This window comes from Centrocercus urophasianus, unplaced genomic scaffold (genome assembly GCF_019232065.1).
Source record: "Centrocercus urophasianus isolate 14NV4802_14NV808 unplaced genomic scaffold, USGS_Curo_1.0 seq_26, whole genome shotgun sequence".
NCBI lineage: Eukaryota > Metazoa > Chordata > Aves > Galliformes > Phasianidae > Centrocercus > Centrocercus urophasianus.
The window spans coordinates 3,227,713-3,255,383 of record NW_024884822.1 but is presented as its reverse complement, the minus strand read 5'-3'; the positions used below and the strand labels follow the sequence as shown (position 1 = coordinate 3,255,383).

General features: G+C 36.5%; 1 protein-coding gene across 3 annotated transcripts in view; it reads left to right on the top strand.

The window, feature by feature from the left end:
• Nucleotides 1-27,671, top strand: part of TENM2 (teneurin transmembrane protein 2) — a 547,500-nt gene that overhangs the window by 68,303 nt on the left and 451,526 nt on the right. For all 3 annotated transcript variants that reach the window (XM_042826120.1, XM_042826119.1, XM_042826118.1), the window contains exon 2: nucleotides 7,031-7,321. In XM_042826120.1, the coding sequence (XP_042682054.1) occupies nucleotides 7,096-7,321 (226 nt within the window). In that variant the 5' untranslated portion in view covers nucleotides 7,031-7,095. The remainder of the gene's footprint in view (nucleotides 1-7,030; nucleotides 7,322-27,671) is intronic.

The window sequence follows — 27,671 nt, the reverse complement described above, 5'->3', positions numbered from 1 at the left end:
AAGAGAGAGGTAATGGCTGGAGGAGCATAACTTGTGTAAACCAGCTTGATGTCTTAGCTCTATTGCTAGTAAGGTTAATAATCCCATTAACTTAATTAAAGGCAGCATTCAACCCTAGGATTAGAAAGAAAAAAGACCACCAATGGGCATTTAAATGAAGGAAGTTGTCATTAAATGCCCATGCAATGACATTTATCTCACTTCTATAAATGTTGATCTGTCTGATCAAAGACTTAATCAAAAATTATTTAGACAATTATTTCCTGACTCAAAAGTATTCTCTAGTGATAGGAAACTGTTATACAGAATCGTTAAAGCATGCTTAACTGCATTGTGTTAATTATGCAGTGATAAATTATTCTACCTTTCTTCATTAGCAGCATTTTATCAGTAGATAATAGTATTGTTTTATCAGTAGATAATAGTATTGTTTGTTCTTTCTAGGCAGTAGAAGAGTAATAATGCTGTTTAGGCAATTACTTTAAGAACACTTGGTCTTTTGAAGTGGCCAGTTCATGTTAGATCTTTAAATCCATTTTAGAACTTTGTTCACCTATGCTAATCTTAAATAATTATACTAATTGATAACTTATTGGATTGGGGCTGTCGTGGATTGATTCTTTTTGTTTTATCTGCATACACCCATGACAGCGTGTAGAAAACTAACCATACTACAAGCAGAAAACAAAAGACTGGAAGTTGGGGTTCCTGGTGTGCAGCCGTCTCATTTCATGGCCTCAGATGTGATGCTTACCTTAATGCTGAACCTGTAGAATAAGGGTAATACAGATTCAGCTCTTCTGGTTGTTCTGAAGGCTAATTAATATTTGAAAGTTGTTTTTTTTTGTTTGTTTGTTTTTTGTTTTTTTTTTGTTTGTTTTTTTTTTTTACGGAGTGGGAATACATAATTATTGGTGGAGATCCCTATTCTTGTATTTGGACAGTGTTTGCAGTAGAGGAACAGTTGTTGTTGTTTTGAATATTGCTGAAACTACCTGAGAGGAGAATGAGACGATTTCACGCATCCAAGGAATTCCAGAACAGCCACAGAATTTCCTCCTGTCACATCCGTTTCTTTAATTCTGCATCACATTGTTTTTCTACTGTTCTGGCCTGTTTATCTTGGAAGAAAAGTATCACTGGTATTACTGCTGATGTTCTGGATGAGTTTAAAAGTGTTTCTATTTAAAAACAAACGTGTTTTAAACCTTTGGCTTTTTGTAATTGTCTTGTTTTCGTTGCTTATGAAACCTGTTTTTACAAATCTTTGAGCCAGTGCAACACAATCTGCTTCTGAGGGAGGGCTGGGAATCAATGTGGGAGCTGCTGAACTTTCGATGACCAGCTACAAATGTGTGTAGGATACAAGTAATATTTTGTTAAATCTTCCAAAAATAAAAAAAGTTCAAGGTTGTAAATTCTGTAAATATCCTATAGTGAGCCAATAGAAGTACTAATTTAATTTTGTGTAATGGATTATTGAAAGCCATTATTTTCATTCCTCTTCTGGATTCTGTCCACTGTGTCTGTGAACCTTGCCATCTCTTATGTTCTCAGAAAGCCTAACACAACCCACTGTCCACCTTTACTGCCCAAAATTCTGTGGAAAATGAAGTGTAATTCCATATGAAGTGTAATTCACACGCATGGTGTGAAGCTGAGGCTGATAGAAAGCTCAGTCTTGTCACTTCTGGGCTTTCCATTGCTCATTGATGGCACGTTATTTTCTTAATGGGATGTTATCTTCATAATAAATTTACACAGTTCTGAGATTTTTAAGGAGCTCCAGTACTGAGTTCTTGGATGATAACGGACATAAAAATATGTATGCCTTGGCAGACATAAGAAAACATGCAGTATGTAATTGTTGCACTGGTTGATTTTGTTGTTGTGATTTTGGCTGCCTTTATCTGAAAACTTCCTATAGCTTTTATTTATGAAAAATCAAAACAAAAAAACTGACTTGTGGGGATTTTTCTTCCCCGCAATAAAGAACAACACAGAATGCCTATGAGCACTGCATGTCTTCTGTAAGGTAAACTAAAAGTCATTCATCCAAACAGTTGTAAAATAGCTATTTCAAATGTTGTACTAAACACATTTAATTACTGACATGATGCTTAAAAGATTGGCTACACTAAAAGGAAAATTCAGCATCTGAAAAAATAAAATGTGATGTGGGAAATCAGAAGGGAGACGTCAACAGAAAATAAGATTACATTATTGTACGAAATACTGTCCAAATACACTTTGACTTTCTGGACCAAAACCGGCCCAATTGTCATCAGTGTTATGCAACAAAGTATTCTTGTTATAGTGATATTTTATTTAAAATTGCATGTTACTTATTCTTTTTAAAAAGGTGATCTAGAAGTGAGTGACGTCCTTTTCAATAATATTAAACAAGTGGAAAATACAGCAGTTTAGTAACCCTTTCATTAATTTAATAAGAACCTGTGCTATTCTGAAGCTGAATGATCAAACTTCCTCATTTCAAAAACAGTCTGTGCATAGAATAGTGGGCAACATTTCAATCTCTAAATCACAAGCTTATTGCCAGTTGTTGATGCTGAAAAATACAGGCTTTTAAGACCTGTTCTGTGAATTGTGTTTTTTAGTGAACAGATAGGTACATGGTGTACTGTATATATATACTGTTTTTTTTAATACTTTCTAATATCGTATGTGCTATTGTGAAGTTTTGCTCTAGTTTTAGTGGGTTATTTAGGGGCACAAACTAAATGTGAGGTGCTTTGCTTTCTCTTGAACTTTCAAGTGATTATTGCATTTTGCATTCTGCCTATTGTGAGTGGCAATTCTAATGGCCACGTATAATGTAATAGTACAAGGGATCATTAGAAAATTCATGAAACAAGCTTGTAAATAACTTCAGGTTAAGGATCAACTTCAGGTATAAAGAGAGGTTTATCATAGGTTTCAGTAAGCCGTTAAAATTTGTGTCGTCCCTCTGTACCTCCTGCTGATTTTGTTTTGCTAATACAAAAGTGGTTACACTTTATTAAAAAAAAAAAAAAAAAAAAAGGCCCTCGGGAATTTTTTTTTCACTTCTCAGCTTCTCCTTTTTCTTTCCTCTTTTTTTTTTTTTTTTTTTTTTTTTTTTTCTTTCCCCCATTTCTTTTTCTTTTTTTTTTCTTATCCTGCAGCAGTGTGTTTTGATGTTCTTGGACTACCCTTGAGTTACGTTTTTGCTACCGCTTGTGCAGTAAAGTCAGGTAAACAGTTACTGCACGTGAATAGAGGAAATCTTATGCTGGACTAATAATGAGTCCAAGGGTTATTAGGTACATATACCTAGCTGTATGTCCAATATCTGTATGCATATGAGCAGCAAGTACAACATGTTCAATTCATTGCTTTATATTTACTAGCCATGGGAGATCTGGATCAGCTGATACACTACACACCTGAAATGGTACTCAGGGCCAGGTTTGTTGGAGCCTTTGGCATCCTGATCCAGTGATTGGCAACCCTGGACATGGCAGGACTGTGGAACTAGATGATCTTTAAGGCCCCTTCCAATTCAAGCCATTCTTTGAAAATTGATCAGCTGTTTTACTATGCATACATAGCATGTTTCAAATGATATAGGAAAAAAAAAAAATAGGTGAGAAAGTAGTTGAAGTCAGTTGTTATTAGTTACTCTGCTGTAGCGTAAGTAGGTTAAAAACAACAACAACAACAGCACTGTTTAGGTCAGTAACTCAATTCAGGAATACACTTGAGACAGACAGGCCAGAGAGTTTCTAGCATTTGTAACTCAAATTTCTCAGTTTTCATAGCTTAACTAAAACTGCACCATTTTACCTTTCTGGGAATACATAAGTTGTTCCTATCTAACAGAAAAAGCTATTTAGCATTAAAATGAAACAAAATGTCTCCGATATAAGGTAAGTGTAAGAAACACATGAACAAAAATTTCTAGGACTGTGTTACAACTTAATTTCTTCACATTTTGAGCCACTTACGGTGATGATTTCTGAACTTCAAGGGCTATTTGTTGATGATGGTATGGAGCTGTGTTTTTCCTGTCTGGTTTTATTCAGAGAAATCCCTAATGAAGAAATGATGAATCTGTAAAAAAATTTAGTTGCATTCAGGGAGATGTATTTAGTCTCAGATGTTTAGGTTTTGCCCTTAGGCAGTAGGAAAACCAGGAAAAAAGAAAAGAGTGCCATAATAAATATAAATGCATAACTGAATAACTAAAAAATAACCTAACTAAAAAAAAAAAAAAAGTTCAAATCATCTGCAGTATTTTAAGCATCTCGTAAAAAATTAGTGAAGCTCAAGAAATTTTTAATGGTGTATTATTAAAATCAAAAGTATTTTCCTTAGGAAAGGTCAGAAGAAAGCTATTGAGACATCTGTCCCATTTTTATATTTATTTTCTTGTGTTAAGCACTCGGACTTCTTGTAGTAACCACAATGCAGAAGTTGCATGTTTTGTCCTGCATGAAGATGGCCAAAGAGTGCTTCACGACCTTAGCAACAATAGCAATATCTTATTTCTTGTTATTTTTCTACTTCTAGGGTGTTTGTTGAAAACTTGATGGAGAAAATTCACTGAGGAAACAATTTCAGTTAATTTTGTCTACTTGAGAAGGTGTTTTAATAAGCTAATATAATGGAAATCCTTAGTGTCATGGTCCTAGTAAATCCTTTTAACTATGGTAGTGACAAGATAAATGCTCTTTCATAAACAACATAAATCAGATCAGGCAGTTTAAAGTTTAGCAATCATAAAATGGTTTGTTGTTTTTTTTTGTTTGTTTTTTTTTTTTGAACTGATAATTACAGTTCTTCCCATACAAAGATGTTTGCAAAGCACAGAACAGTAGTGTGAAGTCAGCCAGAAAGTACTTGACAGTTTTTGCTTGCTTGTATGCTGTAGTCATCTGTCCCTGTGTTTTATAACTGCAACGTAACTGAATTTTATGAGAGAGCTTTGAACTGGAATTGGAGAGCCAAGCATTGTTAGTCTGAACAATCGTGTGTCTCCTCAGACTTCATGCCAGGGTTTGAGCCACTGTGTAACCAAGGGTATTTCCAGTTTAATAAACTATACAGGACCAGAGCATTCAGCTAAAGAATACAAGTATGTTTAGCCACTAGACACTCAAAGGGGTGAGAAATGGGAGGAGTGTTCTGAGTCTTTTGTTTCTCTTAAGTTATAGCCTTAATCTAGTGTAATAAATCTAGCTGTCTAACTCTAAGTGCTGCATGTTTTTTTCGTTTTGTTTTGACTTCCTGGGTGTTTTTATTTCCTGTCTGTAATATGCAAGGTAGTTAAAATTAAGAGGAAAAAAAAGGGGAAAGCAAGCATGTTTACAGTTACTGCTCAGACTGCAGAGTTCTGGTGGGTGGCATGAAGCAGCTGTTTCTCCTGTTACCGAACTTCTTTAAAATACAGGTGCTACACCCCCCCTGCAAGTTTAAATATCAGAGTCTAAATGGAGCCAAGAAATCTTTTCTCAAGTTCACCAGCTCCTCTGGCCAAGTACATTTATCCTCTCACAGGGACATAATCTATTCCAGCCAAAAAGCAATGATTTAGCCAGTACTTACGCCAGTGTTATGGCCTCCTTAAATACACTGCGTGAGCGACTGAAGTGATGAAAGACACGACTGCCTTAGGTTTGTTTGGTTTTTTTTGTTTTGTTTTTTGTTTTTTTTCTCCTGGAGTTGGTAACCTTTGTGTCAGAGGGAGCCGTGCCCCTGAAGCGCTAGGGCAGCTGAAGCAGAGGCGCTGGTGCCTGTGCCGAAGGGACAATGGGGAAGGAAATGTCTTCATCTGTCCCGGCTGCACGTGCCAAAGCTAATTCTTCACTTCCATAACCACATGTAGAAGAGCACGTGTTTTGTTCTTTTGTTCTTGTTGTTAGCTCTTGTGGGTATTTTTGTGGGCAAAGATTCCATTTCCAGCAAAAGGTTTTGTCTTGAGGGTTTCTAAGAACTAGTACAGACCTGAGCTTAGGATGCCACAAGAGAAAGGTACTGATACAAATACCAACTCAAAATAATTAGTACCCTGGTGGGTAGGGTGCTCACGGTTAGTGTATCTCTTGCTTTCTTCAGCATCTTTCATTTGCAGTCCATGCATGCTAACTGTGCATATATTAAAGCATCTGTGCCCCAGTAAGGATGTCCTAATTAAGTAGACTACAAGAATCTCTCTTTCTGGTCCATTGATCAAGAAGATATTTGAAGAATTTTAAAGAACTCCAACTGCTGAGGTGGGTAAGTGGTCATCCTGAGGGACAGTGGAGATGATCACATTCTGTGGGTCATGAGAGCGGCCACTTCACACAGCGTGTTCGGAGAGTCGTAGAAATGCCAAAATGCTGAGGTTGGGAAGGGTCTCTGGAGATACCCTATCCAACCTGTTTTTCAGAATAGGGCCTTAGTTCTTTTTAACCAAGGACAGTAAAACCAGTTTCTGCTTGCGAATGCATTGTTGAAGGATAATGTATGCAATTGTTATGCGTTAATACTGAATGGGAATACTCTTCAATTTGCAACTTTCCTGCGTGCGTAATTGCAAGCAGTTCTGCAGGAAGAAATATTTAAATGGTCTGAGTGTGCTTATCTTTCTCTTATTGCATAACAGGAGCAAATACTATGTTGTCAGTTCTGTATTGTTATCACTGCTCATTTGGAAATCAGAAAAGTAAGCAGTTCTAATTTATCATTGTATTTTAAGGTCTTCAGTGAGATGATCATTTAGATAAAATGCAATTCTGATACTGAATTTAATTTCTTATTATTTTTTTTTCTACCATCATATCTAGGTAAGTTATTTCAATTTCTAGTTTATATGGTGAGGATATTTTCTCTCAAGCTGAAAATATCCTCAGCTTGATATGAGCATTTATTTTATTCTATTTTTTTTTACAGTGATGTGTCAAGGAATGTAGAGTAAAACAACATGTCCGAGTGCTAGCATTCACTTTTATCTGTTTTTTTTTTTGTTGTTTTGTTTTTTTTTTGTTTTGGTTTTTTTTTTTTTTAGGTGATAGTGACTGATCCCTACCATAAGAGTGGCTTTTCTGAAAACATTTGACCTGACGCAGAATAATGGATATAAAAGATCGAAGACACCGCTCTTTGACAAGGGGACGGTGTGGGAAGGAATGTCGCTACACTAGTTCTTCACTGGACAGTGAAGACTGCAGAGTACCAACTCAGAAGTCCTACAGCTCAAGTGAGACTCTGAAAGCATATGATCATGACACGAGGATGCACTACGGAAACCGAGTTTCAGACCTGGTTCACAGGGAGTCGGATGAGTTTCCAAGGCAAGGTATGTTTGAAGTCAGAACTGTTTCATTCTTAAGTAATCTTTGCCAGGTGATGTTTGTTTTCTGTTGTGCCGTGCTAGTGCTGTAGGGGAGTTCTAATGAAACAAAAAATGGATTTGTTTCAATTTAAATTGGAAAATGGGAATGCTGTTTCACATGACTTCATTTTGTGACTGCTTACTCTGACTATTTATTCTTCATCTCTTTAAAAGTGGGAGGAATGCCGTAACTTTTATAGTTAGCTATGTTATCGCAGCACTGAGATGCTAGAACTAGTATTTGGAATGACCCATCTGTGTGAACAAGCAAGGCTGTTACCTCCTATTTTACAAACCACTCCTCACTTTAAATGTATTACATCCAACAAATAATGAATGAACAATATAAATGTTTTCAGTTGAAGTAGCCTCCTTTCCTATCTCTGTTTTTTCACTATGCACAAACTTGCACACACCTATTACTTTCATTCTGATATTTGTCTTCGTAAATCATAAGACTGCGTGTTGAAACTATTAGTGAACATTTTTTCACAGGAACAGCAATTGAAGATCTGGTTCATGTGACCAAATAGCATGATTAAAGTGTCTGTCAACAACTGAATATGGTTGCTTTGCTTAATTTCAATTAAGAATTAGACATAAGAAGATGAAGGCAGTGTTGAAGCATGAAAGTATAGCTCGTTTACGCCCCTTTCAACAGAAGGCAAAATGTCTAGTACATCTTCAGTTCTGAAACTCTATTATTTCATGCATCTATGTGTTAATGGCACGATCTCTACCACACGTTTTTAGTATTGTTACTATTGTGTTTTGTGTGACTCAAGAAATTATAGGAGGTTACCTCACTTCTCTGTGGAGCTCTCTCCATGAGCTCCTGTCTAATGAAAGGTCATTTTTTATACTTCATATCATGTCATACAACTTGTTCAAAGCATTGTGCCAGCAGTCAGGGTCTGCCTTAACCTTTAAATCAAAGTATCTATTAATTTGCATCCTTAATTGAACTCTCATCCCTTGTTTTGCTTGCATATGTGTACAGACATTTTAAAGTGTTTGCATTGTGCTTTCTCTGTCAAACATCTTGTTCTCTTTTCTGAGGTAATCTCTGTTCTTGTAGGGTCTTTTCTGCTAAGATGTATTTACCCAGAGATATCATCCAGCTGCAGTTAGATGTGTTATGAGCTACTGAAGCCATTTTCATTGTGCTTTGTTCATCCTCTGTGTACAAGAGTCATCTAAATATTACTTTCCTCTATCTGGATGATTGATGCTTCAGCTCAAGTGCCTTATTTTAGTTTCCGGGTCATTATTCGGCATTTCATGAGGGTGTTCTTTTTCTCTTGATTACTGATTTGACAACTGCTCATCCTCCTCCTGCTCTTAATGTGTTCTTATCTGCCCTCTTTATGAAAGGGAGTGTAAATTGAAATGCTCCCAAGACTTTTTTCTGCTAGTCTTGGTTGTTATATCTAGATGAATAAAGTTTAGTTTATTGAGCCAAAGTATTTTACTTTTTTTTTTTTTTTACCAAATAATAAAAGCAGTAACTCCTTACTTTTCTGATTTATTTTTCAGAAAGCGAGTTTGTATGATGATTCTTCATATTTGAAAACTCAAGTTCTGCCTATTTGTCAAGTTCTTTACTGACATGAAATTTGAGATAAGCTGGAAAGTAGATCTTCATTAAGATTTGGGGCCTGTTGTTTTTTTCATACATTGATTTTATATGGATGAAAGTACGATTCATAAAGTTGGAAATACTTTCATTACATTTTGTGCAGATTTCAGCTGCAGACATCTAGAAATTTATACGTGTAAATTTATTCTAAATTTCAGTAGGTGCTTTGAGATTAAATTCTTCAGGAAATAAGCTTGTTTAAAATAAATGGTCTGTAGGGAGTTATTTTTCTGTAATAAAAAATAGAACAGACTTCTAGATTCTTGGCTAAAACTCCAAGTCCAATGCATGCTTGAGCTCTTAGTTTGTTGAAGATTTTTTCCCAAAGTAGAAAACACGTTGCTCTACAAGTAATGCCTCATTTTTATTTATTTATTTATTTATTTTTTCCAGCATGGAAACTGCAACAAAGAGCACAGTAACACATTCTGATAGTGTTCTGTAGCTGAGCGTTTACCCTATTTTTTTTAACACAATCACCACAATTAGCTACGCATTTTAATTGATGGTGAACAAGAGCCTGTGTGCTGCAATCAAAATGTGCATCAGCAGAGATTTCTCACTGTTTCACAGCTGCTATGATGGCATACCTGCTAGAAAAATTTTGTATGCTCAGTCCATCTTTTATAATCCCAAACAGATGGAAGTGAGAAGGTGCCAAATCTGGACTGTATGGTGGATGTGGCAGGACAGTCCAGCTAAGATTGGCTGTGTACTCCATGATCTAGAAGCTGGTATTGAGTTGTGGCATTTTGTCAGATCGTCCCTTTGCCATCTGTTGCGCAGCAACAAAATGTAACTGTATTGGTGGGAAGGTTCAACTCTACTGCCATTCCACCAACATCCTCTGATGTTGTGGGCCACCACAATAAAATAGGAGGCATTACTTTCAGAGCAGCGCTCATATATTTGTTATCCACTATCTGCACTGGATATTCACTAGTCAGTCAATCTGAAAGATTCAGTCCTTCAGTGGATGAAAGAGCATTCTAACCTTACAAGTTCTCTTAAAAATTGAGGAGTCCTTTCTGAATGTGGTATTTTAAGATGAATAGGAACTTTTCTACTTTCTGCTAAGATACGTCAAAAGCTTGACAATAGTTCTTACACCTCTGAATATTTGAAATATTTTACCATCTTCTGGTAATGTGTGAATTTTTCCGTATGCCAGGTATTTTTCTACCAAAGCGAACCAATTATTATACTCGATCATATACTTTTCAAAAAGAAAATAAGTTTTTTCACTTCATCTGCTGACACAGCACAATGAATGAAGTTATATCTCCTTTAAGACAAAAAATGTAGTTTTTAGAAAGCCATTCTTTAAAGGTGTTGCTTTGAAAGGCAACCTTTCTTCATGTATGCTTTGTAACCAGACAGCTTAAAAGAATTCTCTCTACAGAGTTGTTGGAGTTTAAACTGGATTTCAAATGGATGACTGCAAACATTACTATTCCACAGTTCCTCACTTGGCATTCATAGCTCACAGGTTTTGTATTTCTACTTGATCCAAATGCCAGGCTTCATCTGATGCAAAATTTATTAGCTGGTACTTAGACTGAATTGACTGCTTTCTCATTCTCAGGTCAGATCTAGTGTAGCAGTAAATCTCTGCTACGAAATTTAAGAACAAATGGAATATATGTATGGAGTTACTAAAAGTAAATCTGAATAGTACGTTGATATTCAACTATGCCCAACATTCTAAAATATTATGATTTTTTTTTTTTTTTAGCCACAGTTAACTATCTTGCTTTCTATATGTCATTGCATCTCTTTTTGCTTGCTGAGATAATTTTAGTGAAGAACTGGCAATACCTTTTTTTACTATTTTATTTGTTTCTACTTAAAAGAAGTGCATTTTATATTCTGTTGGATACTGTGAGAATGTGAAGACGAATTAGAAAAATATTACCATGTACTGACAGTGGTTATAAATTGGTCTCATAAAACACCCCAGTATTTTTATCAATGTATTCAGTGTATTTCAGAATTAACTGTTACAGAAAAATACTTGGAAAGCATGGTGTTGTGACCACTACCCTGGGAAACCTATTCCTGTGCCACTAACTCTCTCAGTGAAGAACCACTGACTGATAACCAACCCTATCCTGCCTTATAACAGTTTCATACTGTTCTCTTGAGTCCTATTGCCCATTACCTAAGAGAGGACATCGGTGCCTGCTCTTCTGCTTCCCTACGTAAAGAAGCCATAGGCTGTAATGAGTGTTCTCCTCCGTCTCTTTTCTAGACTGAACAAACCAAGGGACTTGAGCTGTTCCTCACACTTCCCCTGTAGAACCTTGACCAGATTTGTAGCACTCTGTTGGGCACTCTTTAATACTAAGTCTTTTTTGCACTGTGGTGCCCAGAACTGCCCGCAGTACTCAAGGTGAGGCCGCACCAATGCAGCATAGCAATAACTTCCCTTGACCAGCTAGCCATGACATGCTTTATGTGCCTCAGGATACACTTGTTCTTCCTGGCTGCTTGGACACTATGTTCACTCATGTTTTACTTGCTGTCAACCAACATCCCCCAGATTTCTTTCAGCAGGGCTCCTATTAATCCTTTCAGCTCCTAGTCTCTCTATACAGTCAGAATTGCTTCTTCCCAGCTCTCTAATCTGTCTAGATCTCTCTGCAAGGCTTTCTCCACCCTCAGTGGAGTTAACAGCTCCTCCAATTTAGTATAATCACCAAATTTACTCAAAACGCTTTCTGGTCCTACACTCAAGTCATATATGAAAACATTCAAGAGAGTCAGCCTTAAAATGAAGCCCTGGGGAGCCATGGTAATGACTGACTGCCAGCTTTTTGTAACTTCATTTGCGCCTGACCTGTCAGGCCCAAATTGCTCACCCTTCACATAATGTTTTCTGGGTGTAAGCTGGAGAGGTACTATGAGAAGTATCAAAACTTTACTGGCCCCCCCCCCCCAAAAAAAAAAAAAAAAGAAACAGCTGGCTTCCCTTGGTCAACTAGGTGGGTGATCTTGTCATAAAAGGGGATTAATTTACTTAAATAGGACTTTCCCCTCATGAACCTGTGTTGTCTGTGACTGATGACTGTGTTGTCTTTCAGGTCTTCTTCAATACCTCCCAGCATAATTTTTTCCATTGTTTTTACTAGGTGCTGAAGTGAAACTGACAGGCTTGTAATTGCCAGGGTTGTCTTTCTTGCCCTTCTTGAAAATTTGAACATTTGCCAGTGGGCTCTTAAGAGGTGCTAGTTAGAAAGTGACTGGTACTGATGGGCACAAGTGCCTTGAAAAGCAGTTTCCCAAGGGACCTTAATAACTAGTTTCCTGAGCAGACTGGTATCTGCTCTCCCCATATCCAAAGTTAAGGTTTTAATGGCAGTCTTCCTTCTATCACTTCAGATTTTAAATATGACTACTTTGTGGTCACTGTGGCCAAGACAGCCACCAATTGGCACGTCACTCGCTGTTTGGCAGTGGTATCATCCTTTCTGAATTTGACTATTTGAGCCAGGTTCTAGTTCAGCATCTTGGGCGTTAGGAGTCGTCCTCTGAGAACGTATGCACATGTTCAATTTTAGGGTTCTAGTCAATTCAATTTTATGTGTTCTAGTCTGGAAGGCATTGCAGAGATGGCCGTTGCAATTTAGCATGTGAAGTTATTTAAAAATTCGTTACTATGGAAACACTGTAATCAACTAATAAGTTCAACATCCAGGGTAATCAATTAAAGTATTACAAGGATTCTCATTTTTGGTGAGCGTAATAAAGTTGGAGTATAATAAAATATAATCTTCAGAAATTTCATTGTGAAACTATGTTGTTGACAGAGGGCTCGAGTAATTAATATGACCAGTGCTTAAAAAAAATAAAGGAAGAGACTAACAGTTAACTTAGTGCCTTCTGTCAGTAAAAGAAAAATTTTAAAAGCTGTAGGTCTAATCTAGAGCGTCCTCAGTAAGCATTTTCATTCAAAGACCTTCTAAAAAGCATTTTAATACATGAGGGAGAGCTTCCTATGTTTTACAGTGAATGAATTTGAATTTGTAGCAAGATATTGTGCTTCAAACTACAAGGGTAGGGTTTCTCTCCCTAAGACTAATGCCTGGAGAAAAGAAATTCTTTGTATGCTTTTTCTTCCTCATTTTAAGTGCATAATCAAATTCTAAGACGTTTGAATAGCGGAAGTAATAATTTTTGAACTTACAAGTGTTTAGGCACATCCATGTGGATGTTATTTCTCATATTTAAATCCGCTGTGAAAGGAATAATTTACTCCAAGGAGATTTAGAAGAAAATACTTTACAAAATAAGATACTCTAAATGAAATTACTTAATTATATTATTTCTTGATTTATCCTGCTAAAAATGACTAATTCTGCAAATATTTCACTTTCAATGGTTCTTATCTTCAGAAGGTTGTGCAGTTAAACATATATATATATTTTTTTAGGGCATATTTTCCTGTAAAAGCTGGTATAGAGACGGATTGTTTTTGGGTGTTTGCTAACTGATGCAAGGAACTGCACATTCCACTACATGCTCTGGTTTAAAAAGCTTTTAGACTTGATTTGGTTGGGAGCAGGGCATCTTTCTCACTACATCCTAAGCATGTACCAGAAAATTTATCTTTTCAAGTTATTCAGACCAGAATTTGTTCAAGTGCTGTGTGTGTTTGTTTGCTTTTGCCACAGAAATTTGGAAAGACCTCTAAAGCTTGTTTTTCTAACTTGAGAAGTTAGACCCTATGTTTTCCTCATCCTTCCTCACAAGAGATGAAGAAAGGAATATTTAAATAAACTGGAAAACTGAAAAAGTGAAACAGACAAAATATGTGTATTTTGGATTCTTGATTAAGTGTTCATTAAGTACTCACTGATTAAGTGATATCAGATGTTGTTAGGTCAATATTTTTAGTAAGGAAAGGATTCTACAAATTCATATTTCTGGAGCATGTAGAAAATAGGTTAAGCAATGTTCCTATGCACAAGTCAGTTTCCAGCTCAAACACAGATTTTAGGTGTTTATTTTGTAATTGTTATTTTTTTACTCAGCATTTTGTTAAAATCTGTTACTGTTGTCAAAGATTAAATTCTAATCTCGGGCACCACCAGTTGGTCTGTTGTGATGATTACCATGTATATTTTTATTTTCTTACTCCTGTTTGTTGACAACTCAGGAAGATTGTGAAGCCTTTGAAATATTGTGATAGGATACAAATCCATACACGTGAGAAAAACATGGTGGGGGAAAGGAGGGAAGCACTTACAACTTCTTTTTAGAGCATTGTGCGCGTTTTGGAACTTCATCAAAATGCTGGCAATGCTGAAGACCAATTCATTCATGGGAATCAAACGCGGGAGAAAATAAAATGGGAAGCGAATATAATTGTTGTGCAGGGTCCAGTTTGTTTTATGTGCTCTCTTTACTGTGGTATTTTTCTCTGGATTTAAAAAGTTTAAGACCAAAGTGTCTTTGCTCAGTTTCATCTAGTAACTGATTAATTTTCATAAGATTCTTACCGCATTGATCTCAGTAATCCTTGAATGAAGCGCGTTCAAGAGTCTTGAAAACAGCAATAGGCAGAAAATTGGGTTTCCATTTAGCAGTTTCTATGGGAAATCTTTCCCCATGTTAAAATCAGGTGCCAGCTTCTCATTTGATTTTGAAAGCATGTTTCAGTTGCTAGCCATTAGATCTCATAGTCTTTTTCTCTTTTATAGGAACATCCATAATACCTAGTGTTCTTTCCTTACAGAGTCAATTAGATTGCTGCAGTTGAGTCAGTCTTATTTTGTGTGAGCTATATCTGTGTATCTATTCATATGAATAGATAGAGATTTTTAAACATCTGCTTGTCAAGTATCATAGTCTCATCTTTGGTCATGAAATCAGATTTGCTGCTCGTTGCTAAGTCCTAATTTTTAATTTTTCTCTAAAACAAACAGAATATATCAGCAATCCTATATATGCCTTGGTTATGGATAAAGATGTGCATAGTGACAGTGGCGTGTATAAACATAGCCCTTTCCTGTTACTTCCATGTTCATAAATCCAAATATTAGATTAGCTATTTCTCACAGAGGTGAATTGCTATTGAGCTGTTGGTTTCAATGTTCCTAGTGGCTTTTTTTTGGTCTAGATAACTGACGAGGCAAAAAAATCGTGTAGATATCTTCATATATTGCTATTTTTGTGTATCTGCTTAGCTGGAAGCATCATACAGTGAATGCAAAAGTACATGTCTGTGAATGTAGACCATATTGGAAACAGAGATTTACTGTCCCAAAGTGTAATGCTTACTCAGCCATCTGATGAGATTTGAGCACTAAACAGTTTGAGAGGGATGCATAAAGCTGTTTTATTACAAGATGCTGTTATGAATTGTAGCAGCTTTCCTTATGGTATTCTGCTGTTGCCAAACAAGTTGCATGAATGTAAGCAGTTTTATTTGTAATTACTTGCTTACATTTCCTTAGAATATTTGGGTTAAAGATGTTTGTGGTTCCTACTCCACCTCTGCTGGCAATCCCTACATGTTCTTCTATTCAAAATCAAAAGGTATCTTTTAAAACTATTTGGAGAAAAGCCTTTCTGAGGAATTCTGTTTCTTATACAGGATATGGAATTGGTCTCAGTTATGTGTATGTGATATAACTTTGTCAAAAATGTTACAGAAAGCGCATGCAGGGAAATACAAAAATAAGATCTTAAAGCATTGAAAAAAGAGATAAGAGATTTAATTTTAGCTGAATTTGAGGAAGTTTAGAAAATAGAGGAATTACTTGCTTAAGGAATGTCAAGGAAAACATGGTAGTTAATACGTAGGCTGTTTTCTAAACTTTGATCAAAAACTGCATTTTATAAATGGAATGTGACACTTGACAATATTCCTGACAGCACTGCCTTGCTTAAGTTGTGTTACTTATGGTTATGTTCTGTAACACATGCGCACACGCAATCGCTGTTATATTTTCGCTGCTGGGTAGCTCTGTTTTACGTGCTACAATCAAATGTTTTCAAAAACTATGGCTGGTGTTTGTTCATTTGTTAATTGACAATTCCACCGTGGAATGTGTAATGTTAAAAAAAACGTAAATATCATCAGTAGGTTATTTTCATTATTACGTATGAAAAAGAATATCATTGGATGTGTTTTTACTTTGAAATTAGCAAATTCTGTGGTTACTGCTGGATAAAAACAAGCTTAAAATTTGCTTATATGAAACATGTGCTAAGCTACATATTTACACAGTTCAGTTTGTCTTCATAGGTATATTAATCACTTAAAAACATACATTAGTGTAAGTATTGGAAAGAAAATTATCAGTATTTTAGATTTTGGTAATTAAGCCAGAAGCTTAACAAAAGGCCGTCTTACAGAACAAATTTCGTGAGTTTCACTTCCCTCAAGTATATGAGCATGCCTGTTGTATGTGCCATAGTATTGTATTATGGCTTTTTCAATTTACTTCTGGTTGAACTCCGTGTTTTAAAGATGGCAGTCTGAACTGAAATTTTAAGTATTATCAATGTAATATTTCTATTTCAAGATATTTTATTCAGTTGCAAGACAAAAAACAAAACAGAAACAAAACAACCAATTGGTGGCATTCCGTTTAATTTCATTACAACATTCAGTTTGGGCAGTGCTAAATTTGTTACACGACATGAGTAAATTTTTGTGTATAGATAGGCAATGAAATGTGTGTACTCATTAGATTTGCTTCTAAGATTCTATCTTTGTGTGACTATAAAAACCAAACAAGACGTTATTACTAATATCTGCTTCCAGCACTCAGTTTACAGTTTATTTATAAAATGAAAAATGATGAATCACAGTTGTAATGCTACGTCTTATCCAAAGATAATGAAGAGTTAGAAATTGTGTAATGAAAATTTAGAATAAGGTTAAAGTAGCTTGTAAGACTGCCTACAGATCCAGCAGTGTTCTAATTTGAAGAAAGAACACTTGATTTGAGGGAGTTGAAAATATATCACTTAGTTTTGGTGGAGGACTAAAAAGCATGTGCTTGTCTTTAGGATAGTTTAAAAGTGAAAGATTTGACCAGGACAAGGAACCGAAAATGAGCTGTTATTTGCTCTCTGAAAGCAGTGTGTACACGACAGATTGTGTTTTAGATGTCTTCAGTACTTCATTTATGTGATTCTCTCTTGTTGACTTTGTGTAACAATTTCTCATCTGTTTGCCCATTTCTCGACCGTTTCCTAAGTAAAATAAACCTTTGTGCTTATTTTTACTATTAGCAAACTGTAATAAAGCTTCTCATAGAATCACAGAATATCCTGAGTCGGAAGGGACCCATGAGGACCCTTGAGCCCAATTCCTGTCTCCACACAGCACCGCCCAGAATGCAGACCGTGTGTCTGAGTGTGTTGTCCAGATGCATCTTGAGCAGGCAGAGCCTTTCCCTCACCCCCACCTGTCCTCCCCTGGCAGCCCCAGCCGTTCCCTGGCCCCCCTTGCTGTCACACAGTGCAGAGCTCAGCGCTGCCCTCCGCTCCCTGTGAGGAGCTGCAGCCGCCATGAGGGCTGCCCTCAGCCTCTCTGCGATGGGGTGAGCAAACAGCAAAAACCTCGGCCGTTGCTCACACATCTTCTCCTTTTGTTAGTGTTCGGTGGCATTTCTGGTGTCCTTGACGCAAATGAGACCAGATCACTGACAAGGTACTGGCTTAATATATTACAATCCTGAAGGAAAGTCCGCTTCCAGGAAATGTTTGCCTTTGAGGCCCAGTGTTACATGGATGGTTTCTTTTGTTGCTTACAAATATCTGTAAGGAAAACATCGGACTTGCATGTGACGTGTTTTGTGTGTGCTTGTATTGTGCCAGGCCTCAGTGTGACGAGGGGGAAGTCAAACTGCTTTCTCTTCCATAAGCATTTCCCGGGGTGGGGAACTGGAAAAGCTCCGTAATGTGTTGGAAGCACTGAGAGGTCAGCAGTATAAACTGAGGCAGGTTTTTAATACTGTGCTTCCCTGAACCTGTTCTCTCACTTTGTGTAAACCAGAACGACTGTAATGGGGAGGATATTTAGAATAAGCAGGCTTTGTGGTTATAAAATACATCAGCTTTGCTTTTTATGTTTGTATGTTGACTTCGTAACTCTTATAAGCTGTTACGGCCTGGCGGAGTTTCTCATCTAGACTTAAATTTGTTGTCTTCACCTATTTTTTGGACAGCATGGTGGTGCTATACCTTGATCCAGGTATATCTGTTCCATAAAGTAGGTTCTCTAGGTGCTATTTTTTTCTGAACACAAACAGGTTTATGTTAATAAAACTATGTATTGACTTATTATTTCTACAGTTAGGAAGAACAGAATTGGATAGAATTCATCTAATTTCTCTGCGACATCTCATTTACTGCTGAGTACTTTAGTACTCAGTTCGAGGAAAATGTTACTGCTTCGTGCAATAAAATAACCTGTCCTGTGTGATAAAATAACCATACCTATGTGATATTTATGAAACAGAAATTGTGGAATTCTGAATCATGATGATTATGTGCAGATCAAGATATACTATCTACGTGTAGGAGCTACTTAGAATAAATCAAATTGGTTGGCAGATTAAGGAAATCCTTAATTAAGAAGTGATTTATTATTGTGAAATACACAAATATTTTGTTTAGTTTCAATAATTCTGTCAGTATTATTAAAGTACCGATTTGATCAGCTGTGGACCAGTGGATTATGAGAACAGGCGTTTAATTTAAATTTGGATTTGTTTCTCTGCGTCTATTTCCTATCGCGGTGGTTTTGATTGCTGCTCTAAAAGATGCTTTAATTATACCAGCAAATTTATTTTTTGTACTCTCATTGTTTAAACTTCAGTTTAAGATGATGCTGATACTCTTTTTCTGCCTCTTTTTCTTTGTAAACTGCATTATCTTCCAAATAATAGAGAAATTAGAGTAGTAACAATATTTTCATCAGGCATGGGACAGACGCGTGTAATTGCTTTCCCACAGAAAATGTGCAGGCATTAAATATAGCTCAAGCTGAGAGAAATTTGCCTTACATCCTCTTCATGTAACTAAAGTTAACATTCTGCAAGACAGAAAAAGGGAAAATACGGGTAATATAATATCACGTGAAAAACTTGCCGCTACCAAAATGCATAATATGTTTCTGCCAAACAACTGAATAAATTAAGCTGTTGGGCATGTTTGCAGTGCTATTTTCAGACTAGGAATTAAAATCTATGCCTCTGGAGTTTGAATGACTGCATTGGAAGGCATCTCATGCTTTTTATGTAATTAATAAAAATATTGTACCTATTATGTTTAAAAACTATGTGAAGTACAACTGTATTACTGACTTAAAGTTACCTGCATACCTGAAAAAGCCAGTTGGTTTAGTTTCTTATTTACATGTATTGAGATGTTTAAAATAAGTATTTATTGTTTACTCATGTAAGAGAAATTCTCCACAAAAAGGTGACATCTAAAAGGCCTTTCTTGCTCTGCCTTTTAAGACAAAGAGAAGCTGAGCTAAAATATCTCCACAAACTTTACCCTCCTGCAGTCTTACCATTAAAATACATTTTTTTTGTAGTCCACAGTTCCAAGAAGTGAGTATTCACGTCTAATTCTGTACGTGAGCTTTGTGAAGCCATGAAACTAAGCAAACAAAATGAACAGAGGAAGCCTGCTAGCAGTTTGGGTGGCTAAAGTAACCGGACCCTGTTGTGCGGGAGAGCAAACTGTGTATCCTTATCGTTTAACTTCATGTTTCACTTAAAAACATCTTTGTATGGACTATATTAAATTTCTAATGACTTGAAGTTGTAAATTAACATACAGCCTAATCTGAAATGCTGATGAGAGAGTACACTTGTACAAAGTGGCTGCTTGTCTTACTGTCAAGGAGCCTGTTATGTGTGAAGTTTTATGTTTCTGCTGAAATCTGTAGATATTTTTGGATATGCAGGTGGTAGAGTGTCTGTCAAATTGTCTAATTCTTTTTTTTTTTCTCTCAAGGAATTCTTTGTAAGAGTCTTTTGATTCTTGGCAAAATATTTCACTACTTTTGTGTGCTTTCATTTTTCCCTTCATCCAATGAGTTTCATTATTTTCTCCTGCTAGATGTCCTTCCTTAAGGACATGTAACTGGTGCAAAATGATACTTGCAAATAGAGGCTTTTAAAATCCCAGTAAAAAAAAAATAATAATAATAAAATAAAATAAAGTAGTGAAGCTAAACAAAGTGGCAATATCTTCAGAGTTAAAAAGGCAAGGTAAATTTTTGGAGAATCATAGAATGCCTTAGATAGGAAGAGATTGTCAAGACCAAGTTCCAACTCCTCTGCTGTAGGCAGAGTTGCCAGTCGCTAGATCAAGCTGCCTCTGGCTCCTTCCTACCTGGCCTTAAATGCCTCGAGGAAGCATTCATTACCTGGCAGTGTCCAGAGAAGGGCAGGAGGGTGGCTTTTTTCCGGAGATTTCCATGCATCGCTCCAGAACAGGTTAAGGGTGGTGATGAGAAATAAAAAAGATGATCATACCCCTTTTTCCTCTGTTATATGCTTAGTGAAATCAACTTATGGGGACAGCTGAGACATACGTCGTTGTCTTTATTTACCTGAAGGTGATATGACTGAACTGTTTCTAGCTCCCACTGCCGCGTCCCTGCCATTCTCAGCAAAGTCAGCAAAATTGAAGGGCCATACTGTGAAAAGGGAGTATGTGGATTTTCTTCCTTGTTTCTTCAGCTTGTGAATATCCAATGTAAGTGTAGCTAATGAGCTTTTCCAAATGATCTTGCTGCTAGCACTATTAAATTGTCATTTGGCTTCTGTGTTAATTTGCAAAATAAATAAATAAGCAGGGTGGTGTCTTTCGGCTGGGACAAAATTGTTTTCTTCAGTGTCTGCTATGTTTTGATTGTAGGAGAAAAACAACGTTGATAACACACTGATATTTGTAGTTGCTGCTGAGCAGTTTTGTACAGAGCCAAGGCCACTCACAGTGAAGGGCCCAAGGACCTGGGAGGGAACAGAATCAGGACAGCTGACTTAAAGTGGCTAGAGAGAAATTCCTTATTCCATATGGCGCCATGTGTGAGGAGTTTTGAAGGAATGGCAGTTATCTCTCTTCCACTGTTTGGGAGACCTGCTGGGCTGTGGTTGGTGGTTATGCTTGTCATAACTGTAACTATTATCTTTTTCCTTTTCTCAGTGAATAATTTGATCTCAATGCATGATTTTTACTTGGTTTTGGTGGATTTTCTTTCAGTGTCCTTAACAGGTATTTAGGCTTCAAGTGTAAATACTGCATCAGCTTTTGAGAAACAAAAGCTCTGTATAGCCCTGTCTATTTGGATGCCTGATGCGCAAGACTGCAAAATAACTGTTGTGTTAAATATATAATTTGCATAATAGAACATAGTTTTTAACTTAGCAGGCTTTGCCTGTAAGAATGGAGGCTCCTACAGACAGGAAAATCCTTATCTGATGAAGGAGAGAGGCACAAGGAGCTCCCTGCCCAGGGTCACTAGGCAGTGAGGTTTTGTGGCTGTGAATGGCAGGGTGCTGTGGCATGGGGCTGCTGCTGGCATCTTGGAAGGCAGTTCAGCCCAATGAGTAGTAGTCAGTAATGTATTTCCTTATTAACTGTGAACTAATTAGATCATTAAATAGGAGTTTAAGGGGAATATGCTGGTGATGAACATAATCAAGTGTTTTACACCATGTGTTTTTCCAGTTTTTGTCAACAGACGGTGCGTATTGTAGAATATTTGAGTCAGCAAACAAAATGTAAAAATAAAATAAAAATACTGTGAAGTAGCTATAATGACTTCACCTTCCTGGTCACTGCATGTTTATTTTGTAGGACAGACATAGCTAAGTGTACTTGGCTAACAAGTTGCACACCGAAATGCCAAAAGGTGAAAACACTCTGAACTTACAAGTAGATCTACTAACATTGTCCATGATGGGAGCACCAATGTGAGGTCTGGGTTTCTGTTCTCATACCTGGATGAAGCTCACGTTCAGTGGGCAGATGAGCATATCATGATGCTTGTATTACATGGAAAATTTTTTTCTTTCCCAGAGTAAAACTTTTAAAAGCAATTTGCATCAAAAAAAGTAATTTGCAGATTGGGAAAGCAAAAATGGTACAAATGAAACAGTAGTTGAACAGCCACAAAACAGCCAGGTTTTTTTTTTTTTTTTTTTTTTTTTTTTCTTTAAATACTTTAAAAAAGCAGATGCAGATTGCATCACTTCTAATTTTCTTTTTATTTGTATGTGAGCTGTGGGTTACAAATTTACCAAACTTCTAATTTAGTCATTACAGCCATGTTAAAATCATGTACTTTCAGCCATCGTCTAATCCTGAGAAAATGTGTGTCCTTGATACCTAATACAGCATAAAATGAAGAATAAAACTGAAATTGTTTTATTGATAGCTTCAGTGCAGATCTAAATGAATCTAATATCAGTACAGAGAAAACAGTGAGTTCTCTCAGTTCACCAGATGCGAAGTTGGTGTGCAGGACGTTATTCAGTGCACTTCATCAGCTCAGGCAGTGGTCAGGGTTTGTAGGTAGGCTTTTATGGATTTGAAATGGCTCTCAACATCAGTTTTTCCCTCCTAGATTTTTGCATGTTTGTTGTGTCTGTGACTGAATTCAGTGAGATAACATCTGGGCTCAAGGTGCGTTGCCGCTGCAGGGCTTGTATGTAGGCAAGGTAGACGTAACCCTTTTTTCTCTCCTCAGCTCTCCTCTTTTCTCAAACTCTTCATAATTGAAATCTACAGCACGTATGAAATCGCTGTATGAGGCATCCGTTGTAATACATGCAGTTATTAATATCAAATTAATAACTGCTTTCAATGATTTTGTGTCTGTTTGGCCACCTTGTTTGTGGTGTACTTGAACACTGCTTGTTTTACTCTTATGTATTAGGGCTGTATACAAAGCAACTGTCTCTCTGCTGACTTTGTCAGCAGGTCTATCATATGCTAAGCTTTGTTTTATTTGTTCCAGAAGAATGTAATGTATTATTCTCATGTACAACAACAAACGTACAAACATTTGAAGTCTATTAATAATGGATTTTTTTAATAGATTCGTAAGTTACGCCTGTCATTTTACTCTGAATTAGGACTGCAACATGCTAAGAGTCATTTTTCAGCTGCAGTTCCCCAGAGTACTGTATTTAGAAGCACTAAAATGCAATCATATCCTAGTCTTACTTATGTAGTCATATTTATTTTATCTAGACAGCATTCTTACCTTTGGGAAACAAATGTGATGGTACTTTCTGACAACAATCATTTATTTTTTCTACATGCAAATTTTATTTTTGGAGCTTTTTTATTGGAAAGGAATTAAAGCAAACTAATCACTATAAACTTACGCAGTGCTGATTTCAGTAACCAGTAGATAATGCAGGGCACTTTGAGTGCAGTTCTTGTTTTGTTGTTGTTGTTTTAATAAGCCTCCAGATAATAATGAACTTGTCTTGATATACATGTTAATTTGCAGTGAAAGGTGGTAAATGAGAAAAGTTACCCAGGATGTAAAGTCTAAGATAAAAGCTTGAAATGTGTTTACTTCATCTTTTATGTTGCTGAAAATGATACAACATGGGAAAAGATAAAGACTCGGTTAAATATTTTTCACTCTTAAGCAAATGTCTTCTAAGTAATTCATAGTTTTTTTTTTTTTGTTTTTTTTTTTGTTTTTTTGTGAAGAGAATAAAAGCAGATATTTTATATATCACCCTGATGTACCAATTGCTATTTTAAATAATTACTAGATGTTTGCATTCTGTTATTTTATCTTACCATAACTCATATTATACCTTTGGGATAAATTATGTTGGTTTCAGTCCTATTTTGTGGACAAAGTTGACAAGAGAAAGATGAGGTGAATTGCTTAGGGGACTGAATACTTTTGTGAGCAGAAGAAAGAAAAAAGTGTTCTGTGTTTGCATTTGGATTAGTCCATTCTTATTTACCTTTGCTAGCATTTTCAATGTTTTTTTCTTCCTTATATGTTTTTTTATGTAGAATGGATTCTTAACTAATCAAAAATTTTTGCTTCTAACCAAACTTTTCTGGTAAGAAAAGCTTTAAGCCATCCACCGCAAGGGAGAACTTTACTTGGGTTAATTCCATGCATCTCACCTTCATGTAATTTTCTGGTGTTGCTAGTGAATACATATTGCCTATATCCATCATGGAAATGTAATAATCATTTAGAAATAAGGTTTAGAGTACTTTATTTGTTGTTACCGAATACAATTTTAAAAGATGAAGGTTGATCCTTTTGGTAGGCTTTATTAACCTTGGTGTTACTCGTGTTCAAGCATTTTGACAGCTTTATTCATGTAATGTGTTTAATAAGGAAATCTGGCAGTGCTAGAATGGGGGAAGAAGAAAATAGTAGCCCGTAAGAGACACAATTGTGGTGAATGAATGAGTGTGGTCTCTCACAATTTAGGGATGAAAAGTAAAATTAGAGGAAATGAAAATGAAAGAAAACAAAAGTTTGCCAACGTTTCTGGAGGGGTTTAGCTCTAAGTTATAAGCAGGAATAAGACTTCAGAAGTCAGTTACAATTATGGTGTTTAATGTGAATCAAAATTAATTTTGTCACTGTGCTATAAATAAAATTGAAGTACTACTTCAATGGGTGCACTTTGAGAAGATGTTTTTTGCCTTGCTGGCTAAACCTGGTGTTCACTATGCACTTTCTTCCAGAGGCAGGGAGTTTTCCCTGGGGTGTGGGGGGTATTTTTAAGGAAAACTTAGCCCAGTCTCCTTTACAGTAATTCTCTCTTACTTATTCTGTCCCATGGTGTAAATCAGCTTTCCATTGGAAGATAAAGCAGACAAAAACATCCCTGAACTGAGCAGGGATGCCCTTGCATCACAAGGGAAGAAAAAGGACAGTGTTTCACGCTGCACGGTATGGCCCAGTGGTTTAGTAAATCAAAACCTGGAAGCCTTATCACAAATATTCTGGGTAGTTTCTTTGGTCTAAATGTGAGGGGTTTCATTCATTTTACTGAATGTGCTTTTGAAAGTTGAGTGCAGGAGTTGAAAATTGAATTTCAAGCATGCTGTTGCACTCACTTGATTATTTGCAGTACTGCTGTACTCACGTATGGCACACGCCAGTGTCATTTGGAGTCCTCTGCGCAATATTTACAGCGGTTACCAAAAGAAGTAATAACAATAAGTAAGACTTCCAGACTGCTTCTTCAGGTTGTGTCATGTTTCTAAGTGATTCTTGTCTTTATTGAAAACCATTTTGCTGCAGGTTGTTTTTCTGAAATTGGAGATACCAGTGTGCTATCAAAAGTGAGTACACTTTGTAGAGAATTACCTACCCAACTGTGACATACAACAGAGTTCTCTTGCAGGCTTTGGGTTCTGGTTATACTTCAGCCAACAATTCTTCTATGCCTCTACAGCGCCTCTTTTTTCAGAGCTCTGTTTTTTCTCTCTGTGATTTGGAGGGCATGAGTTTCTTGCACAGCTCTCCTGTGTGATGCTTCAGTATATGTGCGAAGCCTGACGTATGTTAAACGTAGGCATTGCTAACCATGCATTTGAAGATTATGTGTGTCTGGCCAGCCTCAGCTGTCTGTAGTGAATAGGAGTTTATTTTTTTCACCCATTCATTTTCAGAGAGCGAGGAAATATGGGTCTCCATAAGGTAACGATGAAGTTCAGGGTGAAGTCTTTAGAATTCATGGAACTTCAGGAAAAAATACATGCAAGATGTATTTTCAATTACAGGTACTTTTAAATGCGCATGGTTAAATAAACCCATGCATACATAATCTAAGTAATTTAATAATGTGTTTGTAGAAGGCAAACTGTATGTAGAGACAATGCTTGTAATTATCAGTGCCTCCAAGAAAATTGAACTGTGAACTGTGTATCTAAATGAAGACACCGGGGGGACAGAAAATCATTATAGTGGTTTAAAAATAGTAGTAAACTGCTTTAATTCACTTATTTGGAACTGTAGTCAACTCAATTCAGTTTTGTTAATTGATTTTTGGAAACCATTAAATTGAAGTAAAACTATTACAATTCTGAAAATCAGAGTTCACATAGCTATTTTTATTACTTTAATCTTCAGATTTGTTTCTTAATATTTCTGAGTTTGTACAGTTAAAATTCTTACCCAGGTGCATTTAAAGAGTACAATCAGTTTACAAAGGCTTTGGCTATCAGTCATTTTAAGGCAGCAACTCAATGAAGAAGTCCTGGTGAAGGTATGTTCCTGTTGCTGTGTTAGACAGGGCTGTACATGATATTCAGCTCCAAAAATGCTATCACGGAATGGGAGTGGTGAGTATTTTGTTCAGAAGTTTCCAAATAAAAATGGGGTATGTTCTGATTAAAACTGAATGCTGAATATAAAAAAAATACTTCAGCAATCCTGTTCTGTGTAGAACAGATGATCTGACCTATTTTATTAGACATTTGAGGACAATTCTTTTCCTGTTCATAACAGGTGTAGAAAAAAACAGGAAAGCTGATTCAGAGTCCTCTGTCATGCCCTCTACATTGTAATTTAGCATTAGTTTCCCTTTTAGCCTGAAAAAAAATCTTGTTACCATTCCAGTTTGGAGGTGTCATTAACAAATTTAGGTCTCAGGGTCACTGTCTCTTTTCAATTCTTTTTACATGAAGTGAAAGGAATCTGGGCACATATGATACTGTCTGGATCCAGTCCTACATTACTTTTGACTGGTGTTTAATATGGTTTTCAATTTGCAGAAGCCATTAGCCTTTTCTTTCCTAGCCATGGAGTTGCATCGTGGTGAAGATAAGGCTATGGCAGTAGGGTTGCAGAAGGTACATTTCTATTTTAATCCTGAGCTCCCTTTCTTTTCTGTCTTGAACCATGCCATCAAGTCTTGTGTAAGTGGCGTGTTGTGGATTATTATTTGTGTTTTTGGATGAGCTGGGCCAACAGTCTGTAATTACTCATCTGCTTTTCTAGCCTTTCTTATGCCAGAATTGCATTTTTTTTTCTTACGCTTACAGTTATGAACAGGGCTATGAATGCAAAAGTGCTAATGATAACTGTGATATAGCTGTTCACAAAACAGCCATTTCTAAACTGTTCTGCTTTTAAAATCAGGACAGTAGTGTGTTGTCAGTTAGCAAACTGGCCTAATTTTGACCTTTGAGTAAATGGTTAATGACAGATAAATGTGAGCTATTGGATTATTATCATTATGGGATAATACGGGTGGGATTTATTCTAATTCTGAGAAAAGAGAAAAAAATTATGCAGTGTTTTGTAACTTTCCTCCCTGGTTGAGAGGATTGCAGGTACATGGAAAGAGAGCCAGCTGCCAGGCTCATGTGCTTGAGAATTCAGCTGGACTATTTACTGCCAGTATCTCTTAGCTTTGCAGTTACTGCTATACATAAATGGGATTCAGATCAACTAGAAATGACTTCGGATTTTTTTGTACGAGTGTAATTCACAAGGTTGAGTCCCTATAAACTCTGATTAAATTTTGAAGTCTTTGATAAAACCCAATCCACAGAGCTTTGTTAGCCTTCTGTTTTTATAATGGGGAAATGTTTGTGCAGATAAAAACAGCAGTCACTGTTCAAGCTATCACAGGGAAGAGGTTTTTGTTTCCTGATTTATTCACCTTCCTTTCCCTTTTCTTGGCTGAG